Source organism: Rhinatrema bivittatum, chromosome 4 (assembly GCF_901001135.1).
Source record: "Rhinatrema bivittatum chromosome 4, aRhiBiv1.1, whole genome shotgun sequence".
Taxonomy (NCBI): domain Eukaryota; kingdom Metazoa; phylum Chordata; class Amphibia; order Gymnophiona; family Rhinatrematidae; genus Rhinatrema; species Rhinatrema bivittatum.
The window spans coordinates 41,596,613-41,610,929 of record NC_042618.1 but is presented as its reverse complement, the minus strand read 5'-3'; the positions used below and the strand labels follow the sequence as shown (position 1 = coordinate 41,610,929).

General features: G+C 39.3%; 1 protein-coding gene across 4 annotated transcripts in view; it reads right to left on the bottom strand.

The window, feature by feature from the left end:
* MARK3 (microtubule affinity regulating kinase 3) overlaps positions 1-14,317 on the bottom strand; it is a 160,360-nt gene that overhangs the window by 12,499 nt on the left and 133,544 nt on the right. For 2 of the 4 annotated variants that reach the window (XM_029598012.1, XM_029598014.1), the window contains exon 16: positions 12,754-12,780. The exons of the other annotated variants lie outside the window; for them this stretch is intronic. In XM_029598012.1, coding sequence (XP_029453872.1) covers positions 12,754-12,780 — 27 coding nt within the window. The remainder of the gene's footprint in view (positions 1-12,753; positions 12,781-14,317) is intronic. 4 annotated transcript variants of the gene reach the window in all.

The following is a 14,317-nucleotide window of genomic DNA, read 5'->3' as shown; positions in this document are numbered from 1 at the left end:
CCGGACAGCAAGTTACAAGACTGCCGTCGTCTGGCTTGCTGATGCGGCTTTCTTCAACAGAGGGTATTGTATAGGTGGCACAGCATTGATAAATATAATCTACAGGGTCTTTTTGTCATTTTTATAATTGCCAGTATTTTGAATCTTGTATAAGTTTTTGTAAAGCATGATACAAATACAATTTAATTTGACTAGATTGAGGCTTTGAACAAAAATTCTAACACACATTTGAGAGAGACTTTGAAATGATTATTATTCATATTACAAATATAATGTGCCTTAGTAAATAATTTTCTTCACAATGATCCCTTGCAACTAACCTCTTTGCAGCAATCTTTTCTCCTCAACGTCCATGTTATTGGATTCAGACGTGCAAGGCTGGAATCACAGACTGGCCCTTGTGATAGCAGATTTGGCAATAGTAGACAAAATGCCATATATAGTAGATCTGGAAATCATGGTCTCCTGGGCCAATATACAGCAATGATAATTACCTTTGAAGAAGGGAGCTTCATCTTTTGGATTACTTGAGATGACTGACCACCTGGGTGGCTGGCGGGGAGAAGTGTATAACAGAATTGTTTCCCATGCTGGGCATGCTGCTCATTGTGCCTGCTGTTTGTTCTGTAAGGTAACTATGATATCTGAACTCTCACTCCACATTTTTAGGTGATCATTTGAATAACTTCTGATTTGAATTCCCATTTTCCCAGCTGTATATGGAAATGATTTGATCAGTTTGACTGAATGCTCTGCTTGCCTATTTAGAATTGTTGAAAGTGATAGATGACTGGATCTTGGATGTCTCAAACACCATGGAGGTACTTCTGGTGCTACTCTGACTATTGATGCTGGATTTTATCTTCAACATGACTGTCAAAAAAAGCTTTGAACTCTTGTAAGGCATGAAAACTGCTTTCATGTCTAACATTCATATGGAGATAGTTTTCCTAATGAGACCACAGAACCTCAAAGTGATGTTTTTGCAAACAGCTCACTATACATCAGAGGTATTAAATATTCATTCCATTTTCAAAGTTTGCTTTGCTGATCCACCAGAGTAATGATCAAGTTATCAGAGGTGAAATTTGAATGAATACGGTTTAAATCTGTTCTCAGACTGGAGCACTCTCAGCCAGTTTTGTGCTTTTGTTTTCAAAATTTTCATTACAAAAATGATTCCTTCAATAAGTGAAGTGGTAGGATAATCTATTTATAAATATTTGATATTCTACCTTCTCCTAAAGGATAGGCACAAGGTGGATTACATAAAGTTTAAGAAAAACATTGGGCATATACAAGTATTACATACATATATGGGGGAGACTGCAAATAAGGTACCTTTGGTAGAAGAGACGCATAGAAATAGGTGCGAGTAGGATACATTGGGTAGCAAAGATGTGGGTTAACTGGGTATAGAAAATACATATATAATTCAGAAACGAGAAAAGCACTGGAGGTGCGAGAGGTATTAAGAACTAATTGAGTAGAAAATGGCCCAGAAGTGTGTGAAACTCGTGGGATTTGTGGTAGAAGGCAGAAGTAGCTGGATAAGTCTCTGCTGTGGTGTCTAATGCAATCATTTTACATTTATTTATTTATTTAAATTAATTTATATACCGGAGGTTCCTGTATAATATACATATCACCCCGGTTCACAAAGAACAGTAACTATCGCTACAAATAGCGGTTTACATAGAACAGAATAAAAGAAGTTTTACATTGAACAAAAACAAAGTAATAAGTTTTACATTGAAGTCAGCATGTGTAAATTTCTGATTAACAAAGGAAGAAAAAAATAGATCTGAATAACTCGTTGTGGGCTTGAAAAGACTTTTCTTCGTGTTCTTGGCTCTAGGGGAAAGCTTGTTTGAAAAGCCAAGTCTTAAGTTTCCCTTTAAATGTAGAGTGGCATGGTTCTAAATTTATTAACATTTGTGAATCGCCAAACACAGAAAAGGCCTAGGCGATGAACATAAGGGAACATACATAATAATGACAGAAAACAGAATGAAACTACACAATTAAGAATATAATAGCTGCAGCACCAAATCGCAACACGAGTGCAAGTCTACAAAATGGGAGAGAAGCAGAGAAAAATAAACAAACAAAACATTTCTGTAACCACTTAATCTGCTCATACGATGCCAAGCTAACACTTTGCAGTCTCAAAACCCTCTCCAATTGCTAACTGAACTATCACTTAGAGGGGGGTTGAGTCGAGCTCTGGGGCAGAGATCCCAAGATTACTTTGGAAATCTGCTCAGGGTCACAAAAAATATATTTCTGGTTTCCGTATTTAACCTTACACTTCTGCATCTCCACTCATTTCTTCCTGGTACAGATTTAAGAATGTTTTCCTCTTCAGCAGGGCTGCACATGTAACATCAGGATACAACCTTACCTTGAAGCTCAAACATTTGTTTTGTTTGTAGGTTCCGAAAGAAAAGCCATTACTATACCTTATCTATCTCCAGTACCAATGTGGACTAACATGACAAGACACACTTTATCTAATACCAAAGAGATCATCGAGGTTGCTTTGTACTTTGGAAGACTGCCTGCAAGTTTCTTAATGCTTAAAATTATTCATCACTTCCAACCTTGTCATTAAATTTGAACGGTCCTTAATTGCAGTAATTTTTTTTTTTTTTTACAAGTTTTCAACCCATTCACTTGACGTTTCAAATTATCTACTTCCTGGGTTGCTGCCAATATTTTCACTTTCTGAGAATAGACCTTCTGGCTCCAGCTCTTTAATCAATAAAAAGTTAAATCCAGGAAGAAAAGCTTGCTTCAGGTCCTTAACTGCACAGTAAAGCATTTCCAAAATCGCCAGAGGGAGCTTCACCAAACACCTGAAGACTCCAAAGTCTTGAGAAATCCATCAAAAGCTCAAGTTCCTCTTGATGAACACTTTGGGCATCCTTCCTTAAACAGAGAACCACACCTTAGGCTGAAGTAAGCAGGTAGTTCCAAGAGGGAAGAGTATGACACTTCCTGCTTTTGGTAGCCCCTCTCAGCCTCCACATTTCCCGGCATTGAGGAAGTAATATCCCTACTCATGCAGGGCACCAAAATATCAGTGCTGCTTGCATCTACCGCATAAAACTGTTCAATGGTCCGGATAAGATGACCTCACTCTTACTTTTGTTTAAGTAAACTGCTCTGAAAGAAAAAAGCTGAGGAGTTTGATAGCAACTAGAAAGTTATTGCCATCTCGCACCTTCCCCAGATTACCCAGTTGTGAAGAATTTGAAAATGAAATTTTGCCCCATGACCTTATCTGATACTGATACCATGAAATCTAGGGTCTACAGACCTTGCCTTGTTGAAATATGTTTTGACTGTATGACACTAAAGGGGCCTAAATGGTTTTTTTTTCTTATTTTATGGGGAGGGGAAAAATACACAAAGGGCTCCAAGTTTGAAGAATTTGAAAATTTTTTTTTTTGCTGCAGCACTGTAACTAGATCTTCCTTCATGTTAAACCTTGCTCCTGGATGAATTAAGTCTTCGGCTCTCGTCAGTTTAGCTTTGGCCCAATTTATTGACCACTCATGTGCTTGTGAGAGATCAAAGGCTTTGTCCCTGTGAACTGTGGCTTGAAGAAAATGATCTGCTCTGAGAAGAATGTCATCTAGGTATGGAAAAACCACCATTTTGCTCTTAGTTAGAGAATCAGTGTAATAAATACCACTGAGAATAGACTGTGGAAATGTGAAGATATATTTACTGCACAAAGGAAGGGACTTGGTTTGATTGTGGATCTCAAACATTCCATGTGAAAATGTTTCTTGATGAAAAATGTGTTTAGTCAGATTGAGAACTGGATCGAAACCTCCTAATTGCTTTGGGACAAAGAAAAAGTGAGTATGTCCGTCCCTAGGAACATTTCCTCTTAGAAGACTGATCAATTCCAAACCTGTGGGATGAACAGTGAGACGTTTGTCTGCTTTTTGCTGTACTCAGTAAGGGATCTGCAACAGAGGCACATTTTTAATATCAGATTTTAAATTTTGTGGTATTTTTTTGAAGAGGAAATTTCATAATGCGTGGACTTGCAAAAGGAGTTGCACGGATTCTAACATTGCTAAAGCTTTAGTGCTGTCTGTTGGAAATTTGAAATGGAAAAAAAAAATAGTGTGAGATTTTGAAAAATTCTATCACTCATTTTCTTGTTTTTACAATACCTGGAACCCATGCAGTTTAGCCATTGCTATTACCTGGCTAGAATGTGTTCAGGTTTTAATTTTACATTACAAAATATATTCTGAAATAGATGTGACAGTGTTTGAAGAAATATACACGCTTATGCATATATCTAATATAAAATAATCATTAGAATGTTCTCACCTATCAAGTGTAATCTGATTTTTATTTGACCAGCCCTTATCTCTACTTTCCATCCCTACCTTTTAATGTTTTTGTATTCACCTTGACCCAATCCTATTCATCCTCTGTCATGGGAGCGGCACGTTAGGCATGGAGGTTGAATATTATTGACTTTGACCACGCCCTTCATAAGGCATTTGCTTTTTGTTCAAAATTCTTTACACTACCTTCTGTGACAAACATGGGTGTACTATTGCGTGTTAAAATTGACACTCAAAATTACTACATTTTTTAAAATAATCAAATGAACTAAATGCATTCTTAGATATAAAAAGAATCCCAATATCATAGAAACCCATAAAGTAAATCCCATGTTTTTATATATAATATACTTGGTCCTCTGGATGCTGTCTGGCAATATGTAGTGTACCTATGCATATCCCACCATCCACCGAGCAGCGTAGGCATCAAGTCTGAGGTATGCGCATACCCCAGGTTTTCCATGCAGGTATACGCAGACATCAAAACTTATGTGCATGCAGTTCCTCCTGCTGAGGGAGGAAGGGTAATTCCTGGAGACCTGAGAGAGCCAACGTTGTTCCCAGACATGAACAGGTAGGAGTAGCAAAAGGGAGCAAGTGTTTGATCAGACTGTGAGGAGGGATGAGAGAGTGCTAGGGGGGCGTTGAGCAGGGAGAGTAGGCGGGGTGGGGAGGTTCTCATCGCCCAGCATATGTTTTACAGGTGTCTGCTAGTCAATATTACTTTCAAACAATTTTAGAAATGTAAATACATTTATCCTTTTTGTTACTCAAAAAAAATTGTATCATGAGCTCAGTTAATTCTATAAACTATAGTAGAAAATGATTGTAAAAAATTATTTTATAGAATTTTGAATGAACATAGGGAACCCCCATCACACAAAGTGGTTTATAGAACAAATTAATAATGTGCTGTTATCATTGTTTGTAATGAGAATACAGTTGGTATCTGACTTCATCTTCTCCGGTATAACCCAGATGATGTGCATAACTGCAGAAGTATCCGACCAACAGCTCCTTCCTGCTGCAGTCTGGTGCTGAAATCGGAGCCTCCTAATAATACCATTTCAGCTGCTCCTGCCTTTTTTTCCCCATTGGTTTGCAGAGTAGGTCTTGTGCCTACCGCACTTTTCTCACAGAATTTAAACAGTAAACTTTACAGCCACAAAGGTTATAAGTATCTCCTAAGCACTTCCTGAGGCTGTAGGTGCTTATTCAAAGAGCAGGAATCCAGAGCGCTCATTTAAACACTTCCTTACTGCCTAGGCATAATTCAACTAGTTTGAGAAACACAAAACTGCCTCCTGAGGAAGAAAATGAGTGCCAGGCAAAACTGGAGCTGGGGTTTATTTTGCACGAGGAACAAAATCTTCAAGAGGGGGCCTCTATTAGAGCAGATGCTGCTGCTGGTCTGCTAGGAGCTGGGGACCATTCACTCACACACAGCCTATTCAACTCCAAGTAGGGCTAGACCTTCAAGTTGCTGCATGGCTAAATAAAATGTTTACTGACTGCTACACAAACAAATCACAAAGGAGAGATATATGACATTTTCTCTTTAGAGAAATTCTGCATGGTTTTCCCCTAGAAAATTCTGACTGGTCTGAAAAAAATATACCAATACAAAGTTTCCTTCTCAAAAATATACCTCTAATTCTGAAGTTAAAATGTGCCTCGATTACAGATCTCTTACTGGGCACAGCAAAAAGCAGAAAGACTTCTCCCTATTCATCCTGCAGTTTTGGAAATGATCAAAAATGAATGCAAAAATCCAGACCATAAAGGATCATTTCCAGATCTATTAAGACTTAGAAAGGAAATAACTGCCATTGTTGATCTCTCTGCCTTTTTGTAATCCTATGGAGATGATCATGTGGAATATCGTTGCCTTTGTTGTTCCATCTGACCGCGATTTAGTTTTAAAGCTTTTTCTTCCTAACAGGGATAAGTTATATTTTGGCTAGAAGCTATGGTTGTATCCTGACATCACCAGGGCTACCCAATAGCGTTGAGAGAGATTTTTAGCAATGTGTCAAGAAATTCGTCAGACGGGTGCTCAGATTATAATCCGTTAGCCCTGTAAATGTGTACTTAAGTTTAACAATGATAGATATGTGTTTTTTGAGCCTCCCCAACTCAGGTTTTTCCTTGATTCGCATTTGCCATCTGATATCACTTGCTAACTTGGTTACGGCAGAAATTTATACTCTGTCTCAATTATTGCTTTTTATCTTTACTGCTATTTTTGAGCGTAATGATCCTTGGTTCTCCCATTTTCCTCATACTTGAGTCTTAGGGGTTATGGTTATTTCTTTATAAGAGGACTCACTTCTCTTTTTGTTTTTTTTGTATTTCTTTCCTATATGACTATTTCATTGACACATTTGTTTGCTGTCATATTAATAAGGATAAAATAATTCACACTCTCCATACGTGGAAGCTTGATTTCTAGTCATTGTCGTGGATTACATAAGAACATGCCATACTGGGTCAGACCAAGGGTCCATCAAGCCCAGCATCCTGTTTCCAACAGAGGCCAATCCAGGCCATAAGAACCTGGCATAAATTTTCTCCTCTCTCTCATAGATATCTATACATGCACATACATACATATGTTCTCTCATGCTCACATGCTTCCTCTCATACACAAGCTCAGATGCTCCCTCCTCATATACATGTTCACACACACAAGATCCCTTTCTTTTTCACATATACATGCTCAGACACACACAGAGAGCACCTTATGCTTCAATACCTCAACCTTTCCGGATATAAACTGAAGAACTTACTGCTCAAAAAGAGCTTACCACTATTTAGACCTCTTATTCCATCATCCCTAGAGATTGCATCTGTCTCCGTGCCCTCTCTCACACATACACACTGCCTCTTTCACACATGCTCAGAACCCCACCCACTCCACTTCTGCCCAGACGCACAGGTTTCCTCCTGTTCATACATACACAGTAGATCCAAGGCCGTTTCCAGCAGCCCTGCCCTCCACTTCTTCGGCGGGGCAGGTTGGGAGTTGCCTGGTAGCTGTTTTTTCCTTCTGGCCACCTAGCACATGGTCCTGCAGCTCATCCTGACCCTGCAACTTTTTGCCGCGCAGCCCTAAGGCTCCTGCTCTTCTTCGCCACGCGGTAGGTTGGGAACCACTGTTCAGTCCTAGAGCTCCTCTTGCTCATCACATGGCACTATAGCTCCTCCTTTGCACAGTCCTGCAAATCTCATCTTTGCCGCACGGTCCTAGGGTTCTTCTTCACCTTGCGGCAAAGAAGAGGAGTCGTCGTAGTGCCACATGGTCCTCCGCCACCACCTCATCTTCGCTGCATGGCGGGTTGGGAACTGCTACGGGGTCCTGCCAATTCCTCATCTTTGCCGTTGCAGCCTGCGACTCCTTTTCTTTGTGGGGCAGTGGCGCCAGCCGCCATCTTGTTCGCAGCCCTATGCAAGTGCACAGCGGGTTGCGCCAGCCTTGGTTTCTATGTTTCATATCTAAATGGGATTTTTTTTTTAATAAATTGAGAATTTTCAGTTTTTACAGTCAAGTCAGGATTATAAAATAATAATCTGACCAAGGCCTTTTGAGACATCAAAATTTTGACCTTTTTTCCCCAAAATTACTTAATAAAAAAGTTTTAAAATTTAAAAAGATTTAACAGAATGGCCCACTTTGTGAGCTGGACCATGAATTATCTGACTACAGTCCAACGCTGACATATCAAATTGGTCACATGTTACTAACGGCAGAACTATATCAATATGCAGATTAAAATCACCAAGGATAATTAATTAATTTAAACCTATACTAATAACCAGACATTCAATAAATGGGAAAAAATTATCTAGCATCAGACCTGGTGAAGCACAGACAAGACAAATTCTCAATGACACAGAAGTCAAGAGTACTACTTCAAAAAGAGGGAAAATATTGGTTTCTATTACAGACAATTCCAACCCACTTTTATAGATAATCAAAAAGCCCCCAAACTGAACTTTACTAACTGAAAAACAGGTTTTTAATTATTGGATATTGCTTTTACCAGTTTTGAAATATTTATTCTTTTTATGAGTCTGGTTTTATTATTATGATTTATATTTCTTGTTATTTTTTATATGGAATTGTGGTTTGTTTTTCCACTGTTGCACTGCACAGTCTGGTTTCCAGTTCAGTTTTTATCTGCATGTTTCTATTTATACTTTGTCTCTCTAGTCCGTGTTTGATGAGGGTTTGGTCTGTGCTCTGCAAGTGTGATGGAGGTCAGGTATTCTAACAGCTTGTAGTTTCTATGTAGGGATCTATAGCAGCTTGGCTTGTCCTATTTTCCTAATAGGAGGTGTATTGGTGTTTTATGGCCTGCTGCAATATTTGCAGTGTTACCTTTTCCTAGGTAGAGCTTTTTCTGTTCGAGTGTTGGCAGTTAGTATGTTTTGGTATGGAAGATGAAATATATTCTAATTGTAATTCACTTTTTCCAAAGGATTGTCAATTTGTTTTCTGCATCAAATTAATGACAGCACAATTTTTAAATGTCTTAAATACTGTAACCAAAAGGCTGTTTGTAAGTGGCTGTGCGCTGCACTTAGGTCCCTCTGCCAGTTAACACAGCACCTTAAGAAGAGATCAGTGAAGGGTGTAAATGATTGATACCATTATAGGATTTCCATAACTTTGGAAAAATGAGCAATGTACCCATAATACACATGTAAGCACACAGTTGAATGTATACATCTATGGAGATTATGCTTCGTCATTCTTAGGATGTTTCAAGTTGATTCATGAGTACATCACTCTTTATTGATGGCCCTATTGATCCAGCAGTATTGTTCATTGCCACTGCCTTGGGGATGCTAGAATAGAAGGAACAGAGGCAAGCCCAGGCCCCACCCACTGCATGTAAGTAAATCCTTATTCCTCCATGATTGTACCCCCCACCTAATCCTTGTTTACGACACGCAAGCCACCCATTCTCCTTTGGCACAAGTGTATCCGTCAGTTCCTTATTAACCTCTCCATATGCACCAAATTACCCTGTAAATAGCTAAATTGCCCATATCATATTGTAAAACGCTACCTGCCCTAAGTCATACATTTTCCTTGGCACACCTGTAATATTCAGTTCCCCGTCAACTGTTCTAGATGTCCCAACTGTCTCTGCAAATCGTTGAATGTTCCAAAAAGCATTTTAAAATGTTAACCTAAGTTACTCTGTAAGTTACACTGTGAAAATAAGCAGCCCATGCCTTATTTACTGTCCAGTTACATGTGAACCGATGTGATATCTCGACCGAATGTCGGTATACAAAAACAAATAAATAAATAAATGAGAGGAGGAGGTAGGTTCAGGGGGAGTGGTGGCAAATTTATGCAAATGACTGGAAGGCCAGGTTTCCCCCACCCTAGTCCTCAAGCATCCAGTCATGGTATGTGGAAAAGTAGAGAGTCTTGTTTTGAAGACTTAATAGCTAAATAACAATTGCAGATACTTCAATGGATTTCTTACCTGGTATAATAATGACAACAGAAATCCATGAAGCTCATGTCTCAAATATTTTTTTCTTATTGTAGCACTGAAGTGCAAAATAATCACAGGTTTATAATGAAGTCTAAAGAAAATGTAGCGCTATAATGTAAGGTGAGTATTGCTTTCTTGGCTACTCAGGATAAAATTGATGGAAAATAATAGCTCAAACATTCAAATGAAAACAGTTTGAAAAGAAATCAGCTATTGCTTCATGTAAAGTATTTTGAACTGTTAAATTTCACAATCAGCTGGCAGTGTGGTTTAATTGCTTTGCCTGTCATGAAACTGCATTCCTTGTATTTTTCAAGCCATTCTAAGTATTATAATGTAAAAAAATGTGTAAAAAAATTCTATTGACCAGAAAAGATTTCCAAAGCTTCTGCAAATATTAAAGAAACAAATCTCAAAGTCTCTACAGTCTACACACACCCCTTTTTGGTCAGCTATGCTGGATTATTGCATTTCTACTGAATCAAAAGAAAATGCTCATTCATTGCCAAAGCAAAAACTATCAGGTTCACAGATTTTAATATTTTACTGGAGTATTTCTATTTACAAATGTCCTAACAAATTCTTCACTGACCTGATGAGAGTAAGAGTGTGTGTGTGAATATTTATGCCCTGAATTTTGAGCAGCTGCCACCCAGAGGGAACTCTAGTCTCGAAAGTTATTGGAAACCAGAAAGGAGGAGTTGTCAATGCTTTGGCAAAACTTGCTGGGAGGTATAGTTTTAAAGGAATCTGATCTGGGAAGCCAGGTGGAAGTACGGGAATTAGAGAAATGGAGAAAAGCAGACAGCTGGAAGAGAAACAAGTCAGCAAATGAAACAAGGGCTGGGACCTTGTATGAAACAGAATCCAGGTTCTGGCCAGCTCAAGAGCCAACATGCTGGTGCAGAGTATTTGAGTTCAGGAACTTGCCAGTCTATAGGAGAAGAGAGCATTTTCTCGCTGCATGGAGATATGCCAGCTTGTATTTAAGCCTTCAAATACCTGCCTGGATTGCCTTGGCGACCAGCTACTAAACGGAGTTGTGACCTGTAAATACAGACTTGAGTGGAACTAAAGAAAACTACCTCTGTGTCATGCCTCATATCTGGGAAGGGGAGAGAAGGGATTTCCACCAATGAGAGCATAATGAGGGGAACGTTATCTCATAGGAGGAGAGCTAGCCACAGATCTACCGAGTTAGACCTATAAGGGATCATCCAGCATGTTTGTGTTGATCCTTATTTCTAATATAACTATAGGGATAGACAGCAGATAAAGGGACATTGAACCTGCCCATTTTCCCTACCTACTGAAACAGTGTACACCAAGGTAATAATGCCAAGCACTATATTGATCCCTTATTGTGACTGTTCACTAAATATAATCACAGTCCACACGCTGTGCATAAACGTGTAAGGCTGGGGGGGGGGGGGGGGGTAGCCTGCACAGAGCAGCAGTTATTACCCTTAAAAACAAACAAACAAAAAAAAAAACCTTACAGGGCAGAATGGATGGACCATTTTGGTCTTTATCTGCCGTCATTTACTATGTTACAGGCGTGTCCATCTTCAAAACACACTGTAGTCTTCAAACCATTCTGTGAACCACATCCATCAATTCTTTCAAAAAGCTTTTAGCCAAAGATTCATCACTTAGCTGAGTGCACTGGAGAATGTAAGTACCTCAGCTTATCTCCACTAACATTGTGTCTATCCACTGCCTGAGACGGCCGTGCTTCAGCGCACTATACGGGCCACAATACAGCTCAGAAATCAAGACTCAGACTGAACAATCCGCCCTTTCCTGGTAGATAGTCAGGTTTTTCTATTTGTACTTTAGCTTAGCTTTCCTACTGCTAAACCTACTCTAAGCTATCCCATGCATTTGGCCAACTGTATACAGTTTTAATGCCCACTATGACTTCTGAAAGGCTTTGCCATGCAACTAGCAATCTGAAGAAATATTTCTGCACCCTACTCCTATGCCCCAAATCATGATTTCCTTTCTAACAAAAGATGCATGAAATGCTGTGCAACTTTCTTCCATGTGTTAGTCAATTAGCAAGGTCTTTCAAATCATATCATCTAACTCAGCAACCTTTCAATGCCATTTCAAGTTGGAAAAGTGCTTGGAAGGTAATTTTAGAGCACCAGACCTTTCTCCGCTCCCCCCCCCAATACAATCTTTCCCCAAGCCTCAATTTTGCACCCCTTACCTCCGACAGCTCATTCCCTTATCTCAGCCCCCAATTCCTTCTCTCAGCAATCTCTCCCCTTCGCTTTGCACACATCTTATAGTATAGTTTAGCACAATGGTAGTGGAGTTGCCAAGGGTGGATAATAAATTTTACTTTTGCGCATTCTGATATGTTTCACTCTGCTAGGTTTATCAGAAAACCTGTCAAGTTTGATAGTAATGTTTGCTGACACAATTACCAACATTACAGGCATAGGCAAGTAGAAATGCTCACAACTACTAGTAACTACTGTTTTAAAAATTTGCCTAAGAGTCAATTAACAGAGTAGATAATGCATCACTTACCTTTTGCTCAAATGACATTTAATTATCCATTAATATTAACCAAACACCTCATTCTTCACATAAAAGCATGCCAAGTGTATTAGTATAAAGAAAGAACAAAACGCTTTTGTATCAATGACTATCACAGAAAGCAAAGTGCATAGGGCATGCCAAGCAGCTTGTTATGCATGTGCCTTGGTCCTTTAAATAGCTGTTTTAATTCCAGCTATTGCCTGCTTCAAAATACACGGGTTTAGCTTTTAGCGAGAAGTTTAGTTTCCAGAAAACCAGGGCCAGAAAGCCAAGTTTAGAGTTAATGGTATGAGCCAATTCAATCCTACCTTTTGATAAATCTGAATGACATGTTTCTAAAAGAAATTAAGCAAAAAAAAAAAAAAAAAAAAAGAAGCAATTACAAGTTAATGTCTCATCAACACTATAATGAAATGAAAACAGCTATCAATGACAAATGAAACACCACGCCCATTCTATCTGGATTCAGAGAGAGCGCAACCTGGGAGCGATTTCTCTTCTTTCATTCTGAAGAGCTACTGTCCCCCACAGAATGAGCATAAGAGGGTACGGATGGTAGCAAAGGAGGGGTCTTCCCCCATTAAGAACCTGATCCAAGCAGGCATCTGACCATGCAGCACGAATCAACTCCTTGGAAGCAACACACTGGCAAAGCAATTGTTACAAGGAGAGAGTTTCTGTGCATGTGAAGATTGCTACTTGAATCTGTCCGTAAGGATTTCTGTCAATTGTAAGCGGAAAAACTTTTACAAAGTAAAATCCCAACATGGCACAAAACATATTCCTCGTTGATAAGCTTAGTCCCTCATTTTACCTTTTATTAATTTCAATGCAAAACTACAGCAACATATTTGTCTTCATTTTACACATTCACTCTGGTTTCTTCTAAGGCACAGTCTTGTCATGAAGGCAATTTTCAAAGGGATTTCCACAGGTAAATGGGTGATAATCCATGGGAACGCCCACCCCCTCTGGTGGGGCGGGGAATATATGTGCTGCTCTCTGCACGCTTATTTTAGCCCACAGGGAAAAGGGGCGATGCTAGGGGCAAGGTGCCCGTTTCGTACCCCTGCAGGGTACGAAATGCCTACGGTACAGGCTGCCAGCAGGATTTTTAAAGAGAACCTCTATGGGTGTTTCCCTGCAAAACTGTTTGCAAGCCCCCTGGAGTAGGGGCTGAATACAGCCCTCCGTAAGTTAAATTATAATTTGCTTACCAAAAATGGGTTTGCAATCAGCTTTTAAGAAAGCAACATGCAGTGCCTTACAAAAGTCTTCACACCCTTGCACAATTTTTCACATTCTATCTAAAAATACAAATCAAAATGCATTAAAGGAGGAGCTTGCTTCACTGATCTGTACAACATATTTTACACTTTCATTTGGAAAAAAACAATTATAGACATATTTCAAACATAATTAAGAATAAAAAACAAAGACATCTTGAATGCAAAGTCTTCACAACCCTTTACTCAATGCTTGGTGTAATGAACAACTACAATGAGTCGTTTAGGATAAATGTCTACCAACTTTGTTCAGTGGTATGGTGCAAGGTTTTACACATTCTTCTTGGCAGAAGAGCTCAAGCTCTTTCAAGTTGGCTGGGGATCTGTGGACTGTAGTCTTCGAAGTCTTGCCACAGATTTTCTATTGGATTCAGGTCTGACCTCGAGGACATTCACTTTTCTTGCTGAGCCATTCTATTGTTGCTTTTCTTTGTATTATTGTCCTGCTGAAAGGTGAATCTTCTCTCAGCCACAGGTCTATGGTAGGTTGCCCTCTAGGATCTGCCTGTACACTTTGCACCCTCTGTATTTCCCTCGATCTTTACAAGCCTCTCTGTCCCTGCTGTTGCAAAACATCCCCATAACG